Source organism: Eurypyga helias, unplaced genomic scaffold (genome assembly GCF_000690775.1).
Source record: "Eurypyga helias isolate BGI_N326 unplaced genomic scaffold, ASM69077v1 scaffold5694, whole genome shotgun sequence".
NCBI classification, from domain to species: Eukaryota; Metazoa; Chordata; class Aves; order Eurypygiformes; family Eurypygidae; genus Eurypyga; species Eurypyga helias.
The window spans coordinates 16,665-24,398 of NW_010245513.1; the positions used below are offsets into that span (position 1 = coordinate 16,665).

At 38.5% G+C, this 7,734-nt stretch overlaps 1 protein-coding gene across 1 annotated transcript in view; it reads left to right on the forward strand.

The window, feature by feature from the left end:
• ITGA8 (integrin, alpha 8) overlaps positions 1 to 7,734 on the forward strand; it is a gene marked incomplete at both ends in the record, with an annotated part of 55,675 nt that overhangs the window by 16,622 nt on the left and 31,319 nt on the right. Inside the window, 7 exons of the mRNA XM_010150088.1 lie at positions 670 to 731; positions 1,724 to 1,769; positions 2,787 to 2,912; positions 3,626 to 3,670; positions 6,199 to 6,242; positions 7,200 to 7,256; positions 7,444 to 7,496. Coding sequence (XP_010148390.1) covers positions 670 to 731; positions 1,724 to 1,769; positions 2,787 to 2,912; positions 3,626 to 3,670; positions 6,199 to 6,242; positions 7,200 to 7,256; positions 7,444 to 7,496 — 433 coding nt within the window. The remainder of the gene's footprint in view (positions 1 to 669; positions 732 to 1,723; positions 1,770 to 2,786; positions 2,913 to 3,625; positions 3,671 to 6,198; positions 6,243 to 7,199; positions 7,257 to 7,443; positions 7,497 to 7,734) is intronic.

Below are 7,734 nucleotides of genomic sequence, written 5' to 3' on the forward strand. Positions count from 1 at the left end.
GGCTTCCAGCACTCCAATGCACATAGAAAAACCCTAAAATGCATATCAGCCCACCTTGTACAATTATATAAGGATTTGGAGACAAGAAATAAAAATGGACAGAAGCAGGAAAGATGTTTTTGCATGTAGAAATGTACATCTGATATTATATTACGCTTCGGTCCTCACTGAGCAAATGTTTGTCAATGAAAGGGCTGGCCCTTGTGAAGGACATGCGCCCCTTTCCCTTGCCACAGTACAGATTACCAGGATGTTGTTCGAACACTGACCCATGCTGACTCATCTACTATGTCAACGACTTTTGAGAATGCCTTAGTAAACGCTTATTTTTTTTGTGTTTATGGCAGAGCAGACGGTGGTGACCATTCTGGGATTTCTTTTAAGTTGTTTATTTTTGTTATCTCCAGGCAAATGAAAACTTAATCCCTGGTAGTTGTCGCAAGGGTCCTTCCTTGGCCATGAGATGAAAAAGTCCCAAGTAACTATTCCTATTTTTCAAAATCTTCACAAGGGGCGTGCACATTCAGGGAACTGTAGAAGGTCTTGATTTGCTCTTCCTCTTCTAAAAAGGAATACTCATTTTTTCACATATTTTGGTAGTTTTGCATTCACAGCCTTACACCTGCAGGGGCGTGCAAGCTATCATTCACTTTACCTTCATAATTGCAGGCAATGCAGATCCTGAAGGACAAGGATTTTGTCAAGCAGGATTCAGCTTAGATTTTTACAAGGTGAGATTCTGCTTCTGAAATACTTTGACCAGATGTAATTCTGATATATCCCCAGCATTCAAGCACTATCTTAGTGATCAAGAGTTTATCTCCGTGCTGTTGTGTATGGAAAGTTTCATGAAGTTGTTGCAAGTCCTTTCTTCTTTTGCATGCTTCAAACTTTCTGGTTTCATTAGTAAAAGAAATACTGCAATCAGCACCTGTTTATCTCTTTGCTCTCCAATCTGACTTTGCTCAGTCTATCTTAATAAATAATTAGGTGAAAAATTGTATGTGCTTCTGTCTCAGCGTGTCTCAGGATGCTTTCCAGAGACATGACTTTCAGGAAACAATGGTCAGACACCAGATAGTTTTTAAAAGTTAGAATGGCTTGTATAAGGATGCTTTTGAAGGCAGACTAGTCATTAAGACTGTTGTCTTCTGGAGGTGAAAATGAAAATGCTGAAGGGAAATAGCTAGTTGTTCTTCTGTGCAAAGAGGGTCCAGAAACAATATTGTGGGCCAAAGAATAAACTTTGCAACTATTGTATTATCTGTGCCATTATTAAAGCATCAAGACCCCATATAACTTTGAATATTGCCAATGTTTTCTGTGTTCTGGAGCTACACTGATATTCACATAATGAACAGCTCAGGACTACGGACCTCATTGTAGGGTAGACAAAAGTATATTTCTTTATAAATCATTACTGTTGCTTCATTAAATGTGAAGACCCTCTTTTATTTTTGTTACAAATAATCAGCAATTTTTAGAATGCTATGTTAGTGCTAAAAAAATGTCTTTCATTCAGGTGAAGATGCATAGGATGATCTTAACTTTAGCTGTAGATTTTCCTGCCCATCCATGCACCTACATTCTTTCCTTGAACAGGGCTGTTCTCCGTTATCATGATTCTGATATTCTTTTGGTCATGTAAATTGTTTTTCCCATGCATGCTTAATTTTGTTGCATTCTTTTGTTGTGTAATTTTATTCAATTGTGCTTTTTGTAGAATGGAGACCTGATAGTAGGCGGGCCCGGTAGTTTTTATTGGCAAGGTATGTTCATTGGGTTGGTTAACTTGATCTAAGAAGTGAAGCAGAAAGTAGTGTTGAAAATTTTGTTCTAGATTTCCATTGTTTAAGATAACCGGTCTCCGGTCTTATTTTCAACAAATGTAAATCAGAAGAATTCCAAGCAACTGAGCGTAAAAATATGTCAGGGAAAATCTAGGATGCACATTGTATAAGAAGTGAAACAAAGGGAAATAACTTCTTTTATATTGGCATTAGAGTACATTTATTATTTAATTAATAAGCTGACTTTTCCCCTTGAAATACTGCAGTTTTTAAAATACCTAGTATTTGTACAATAATACAACAATAAAAGCTAGTATTTGTACAACAAAAATATGTAATTTCAAAGGTTTTGTCACTATTTGTTCCTGAACACTATCTTTTGTTGCTATCTGCATATACTTTTTCTTCATTTCTGGCATCACTGTAGCTTCCAAGATGTAGTTTCTCATGTAGGTAAAACCTAAAGTGGTTTTCATAGAGGATTAAAGAGTCTTTTTGCTTTAACTTGTTCTGACAGGTATGATATAGCTGATTCCCAGACTACCTACCAACTTGCCCATTGTAAGCCTCACTGATGTGTGGTTTGGCATTGCCGTTAAAGGAGGAAGATCTAGTTGCTTACAATGGCAGAGAGTACATAGCTTTGAATTCTCCATTGGGAAATTGCTTCCATTGGTCCACTACATTTGTACTTTATGATATCAAAAGGTAGCTGAAACTGAAAATGCTTGACTTTAGTTTGAATCAGCCCCGTGAAGTGGGTCTGGAGATATTTTTGTGATGTTTCAATAGAGTCTCGATGCCTTGTTGTATTGATTTATGGGTGCTCTTGAGACTTCCAAGGTGGTAATGGAGGAAGATTGAGAGAAGATGTCTACTCTTTGCATCTGTGCTCTATTATCCCTTGCAGCTCTGTTCTGATGTTCTGCTAGCCCTGTTTTATAGAAACTGGCTCTCCTTTATGTAGCTTTCATTTATGAAGTTGTTTGAATCCAGGTCAGGTAATCACTGTAAGTATCCCGGATATCATTGCGAATTATTCCTTCAAAGATATTCTGAGGAAACTGGCACGAGAGAAGCAAACAGGAGTGGCACCACCCTCATATGATGACAACTACATGGGTAAGCTAAGCTCTGTGTTAGCAATACGTTCTAAAAACAGTGGGGCTTATATAAATGTGAAAACAAGCCCTAAATTACCAATGTCCCAGTTGTGAGAGGATTTCAACATATTTTGCCTTAAGCACTAAATCAGTAGTTTCCTAGTTACTTCAATGGGATTATCATAGAATCACAGAGTCACAGAATGGTTTGGGTTGAATGTCCTCATTGGGTCAAGCCAACAGAGCGCCTTGCCCAGCATCCTATTTCTGAGACTGGTCAGCAGAGGATGCTTATGACAGAATAGCAATTATCTCACAGGTTTACTAAAGCTCTAGGAGGTACTTAACTGCATCTTTGGAAAGCTGTCTTCTACGTACAGCTGGACCAGGATACTCACACATCGCAGTAGAGTAATGAAGGCCTAAATTGTGTCAATAGCTGTTAGGGCAAAGCACCATAGTACTGCTGCTTTTTTCAGATAAATTGTTAAGCATTAGTGATTTAGAAGCTGATATTTGGAGAAAAGGCATAGATTTATTATGCATTCAGACCTACAGTTAATTTAATAATAATAATGTGATCAACAATTTTCCCTTTTTCCACACAGTTTTAGTATACTAATGGTAGAAAAAAATCTGCATTCTGTTGAGCAAACAAGTCTGATGGTCCATGCGTATTTTCTGAAAGAAATGGTTTGTCAAGTATTTTGCTTGTAATTTATCTTTGCACAGGATACTCAGTGGCTGCTGGGGAATTTACTGGAGATTCTGAACAAGGTAAGAAGCTATATACTTGGATGGGAACCATATGCCCATGCATCTATTAAATTCCTCATTTTGGGTCTCTACGCAGGAACATTGCTTTTATGCATTTGAAACACTGGTGAGGCTTAAGCTAAAACTCTCAGAGGGAAATATTTCCTTATAAGGCATAGCACAACAGAGCAAAAGTTAAATAACCCAGAATTTGTATCATGCACATGCATCTGTTCGCAGTTAGAGCTGTGACAGCATGACAGGTGGAACCCATCCAGGGTCACTTAATTTAGCCAATTTGGTGACCAGTAGTAACAAGTGGAGCTGACAGTGCAGTGCTGTACAGTCCCTCAGTCCATACGCAAGCTTCTCACCTGCACAGAGGCTGCTGACCCTCAGCATCTGGCTGGACAGACGCAACGTGGCATGTAAATCTCTGCGTATGTTGAAAGCACACTTCTGACTGCCACATGAACATCACAGCCGAGGCTAGGAGGTAATATTCAGCTGCTTCTGGACAAAGACATGTGTCTACGCAAGTATGTTGGTGAAAGCAGCTCTTGGCTCTGTAAAACTTTCCCTAGTTACTCTTCATGTCCCTTAAGGATGGGGTTCCTGGGGCAGTTCATTATCTGACCCTTTTCATACATTATATTTTCCTGCACAGGCATAATGCAGTAAGAACAAGTTCCCTGGGCTCTTGCTCCTGCCTTGAGCCTTATATTTAATAGCAGGAGATAGAAGCATTGAATTCCTTTTATTACAACCTGAGCTTAGAGGGAGAGAATACATTCTACAGGAAGATGAAGTGTTCAATTAGTCCCTTGGATTAGGAAAAGCAGCAATAGTTCCTGGAATACCACTGAGGGTTTAACTAAATACCAACAATACTTAAACCTCACTTAATTCATATGTGGAACTCACACAAAGCACACAGCACACAAAGTGCTGTGGCAGGAGGACTAAAACCAAGCCAAATATTGTCTGATTTTTAAGTTGTAAAGTAAGTTTCTTGGGTGTGTTAGACATTGAACACTAGTTTTCCTGTCTCTGCAAGCTGAATCCAGTGTAGAAGAAAAGCTCCTGTCACAGCAGTCTGCTTGGTAGAGTATGTTACAAATAGAAATTTGTCCATGATTTAGCTATTTTCAGGTGTTCTGAAATTGTACAGGATTTCAAAATGCATAGATAGCTGAAAATATCTGTGATCACTGGTCTCATACCTTAAGAGCTGTGTTTCTTGTGGGAGGCTGATAGTTTGTCAGAAAGTATTGCTTAAGAGGTAGTTTTCTTGAGGGGGTGAACAGCTCTGTGGTCCAGACTTACAAAGCCAACAGAGACATAGTACATTTCTAGAAATGAATGCAGTAGATTAAGAACTGCCCCTGCTTAATCCCTATAGTTTCCTGTCCTGTGCCACTGTGGGTTAACAAGCTAATAACAATTCTGAGCCAAATGCTACAATGCTGAAAAAAATACGTGTCCCTGGTAATGGAAGGCTGCAGCTGCCCAGATATATACCTTTTTTTTTTTTAATGCATATTCACATTTTTATAATGGTTTTTGACTCAGTAAGTCACGTGAACGATTGGCAGTAAGAATTGCATTGTTGGCTGACCTGGAAATCATCCTGTGTCCTGTTCCCATCCTTCATTATTACTTCCATCCCTTGACCAAGCACATTCAACAATAGGGGAGTATATAAACTCAGAGAAGTTCAGAGGAATGCCAGATCAATATATGCAGGTGGCTCAGGTTCTGTGGGATCTGAAGTTCCTGCTGCTGCCTTCTGTTGTGGATATCCTAATGAGGGAAAGTTTAGACAGGAAGGATTCAGGCTGTGACTTTGCTCTCTTCTTCCCTTTTTTTTCTTTTCTTCCCCCCCCCCCCCCCCCCCCCATTGTTTCCCACTAGTTTTCTAAGATTTCACTACTGAGCAGAATTAAATCCTAGAAGGCAGCTAGGTCCAATGTTTCATGTTCTTGTTCAATGGATTCCCCCAGTCGCACTCACAAAAATTTCCCTAAAATGCTTTTAGATAGCCTGTGCAGAACTTCTTGAATACATTCATGGCATCAAGACAAATAACAGGTGGGACAAATTATTGTGCAGCCAGAAAGAAAAGGGGTACTTGGAAGGACAGTTGTTTGTAGCTTCTATACTCTAGTGTGTAATGCCATAACTAATTCTGGTTCCATCAATCCACAGCTATCAGGTAACGGGCTGAATTTTACCAAGAGCTTTATTATACTGTGCTCTGCTAAGTAATACTCGGCAGAAAGAGATCTCTGGATGAAAGTATTCAACAGAACATGTTACATTAAGATTATTCTGTATTACATTAAGATGTAATAATTCATGCAACTAGATGCATTGAATGAATGTTAAAGTTTTATGAATTAATGTCTAGAAGTGATTTGTGTTTCTGATACAGATAAGAAACCAAAATCCTAAGGGTTATGTGCCAAGAAAGAATTTAAGTGGCACGGGATGCATGTTGTGTGCACCACTTAGCAAAACAGTTCACTGTTGATCGTTTATCTTTTCAGAGCTGGTTGCTGGAGTCCCGAGGGGAGCACAGAACTTTGGCTATGTATGTACCAGACTCACATTTTATCCTTTTTGTGGTGAGAATGCAGTTAGGCCATTTGGAAGATTAGTCTACATTTATTTGCTGTCTCTTTACTTCTAAACTTTCTAATCAGAGAAAACTGCCACTGACTTCACCCTCAGACTTAACCTGGCTGGATTGAAATGCCTTACTGTTTTGGGCTTTGAATATTAAGCACATAGTCCTTTCTGACGTTTGTTTTCAATAGCCAATTACAAGCACACTCGAGAATGACCGGTATCCTTACACGCTCTGAGTGTTATCAGACCTCAGCTTACCCATAGGTTAGCATATTTCATGTGCAATGCTGTGTCCTCAGGGAAGTCCAAGTTCAGATGATTCATACCCAGTGTTTATTTTCACTGGTCTGTACACACTGAATACCCCGTGCAGAGAGTCATGATATTCAGTTAGAAGTGAAGGGAGAAAACAATATACATGTGTGGATACATCTTTTATCTCACAGGAAAAAAAGAGTTTCAGACTCACCCAGTTGTGAAACAAAGATCACAGGCACATTCTCTAGTTTTGTGGACCCAAAACTTTGTGTCTCTGGAACTTACTCATACCGCTTTTCAGAGGAAAGGTGTGTATGTGTGTGTATGTATGTATATATTTCTTTATGTTTTAAGTTAATATTTTCATGCATACTAATGTAGTCACTGATTCGCTGATAGTCTGTGATTTGCTGCTGTTCACAGTGTCCAGTAAGGATGGAAAATAGCCTTTTCCCCATTTTAGTCATGGGGGACCTATAACTCACAATATCCTAGTGATTTGTTCAAGATCCTACAGGAAAACTGTGGTAAAATGAAAAAAAAAATTGTTTTTTCTTGACCACTTGGAACATCCTTCAGTGTGTCAAATTAGTTTGCAGTGATGTTACATTGTAGCATTTCTACTGTGTGCTTGAAACTATCCATATTTTTCTGTTGCCAGGTCTCAATTATTAATTCTTCAGACTTGACCTTTATCCAGAACTTCACTGGTGAACAGGTAATGTTAAGCAACTAGGTGATGATGTATTATACATCTAGATGATATGGTTTCATTAACATAGTTTCAAGAATATATAAATTTTTTTTTAGAATTAATAACCATAGAAACAAAGAGGATTATCAGTAAAAACTTTTAAAAAAATGATACCTGATATGAAAGTCTACCTGTTGTTTTTTATTTTCAGATGGCGTCTTATTTTGGGTACACTGTTGCAGTATCTGATGTTAACAATGATGGGTAGGTTACCAAATATATTCAGCTCCACTGAACATTCATAGAAGCAATTCCTGATATTTATTACTAAACAGTGGTTTTCAGGTGCTTCACACCTTAAAATGCTTCTCTTGGCTTCCCTGCTTTTCTAATTGTAATTGTTCATGCATCTTTGTGCGACCAGAGTGGCAGAAGTATTTGCAGGCCAAATTTGAGTGAGTTTATCTTCCTGAATATATATTCAAAGCAGTCAGGGAGAGCA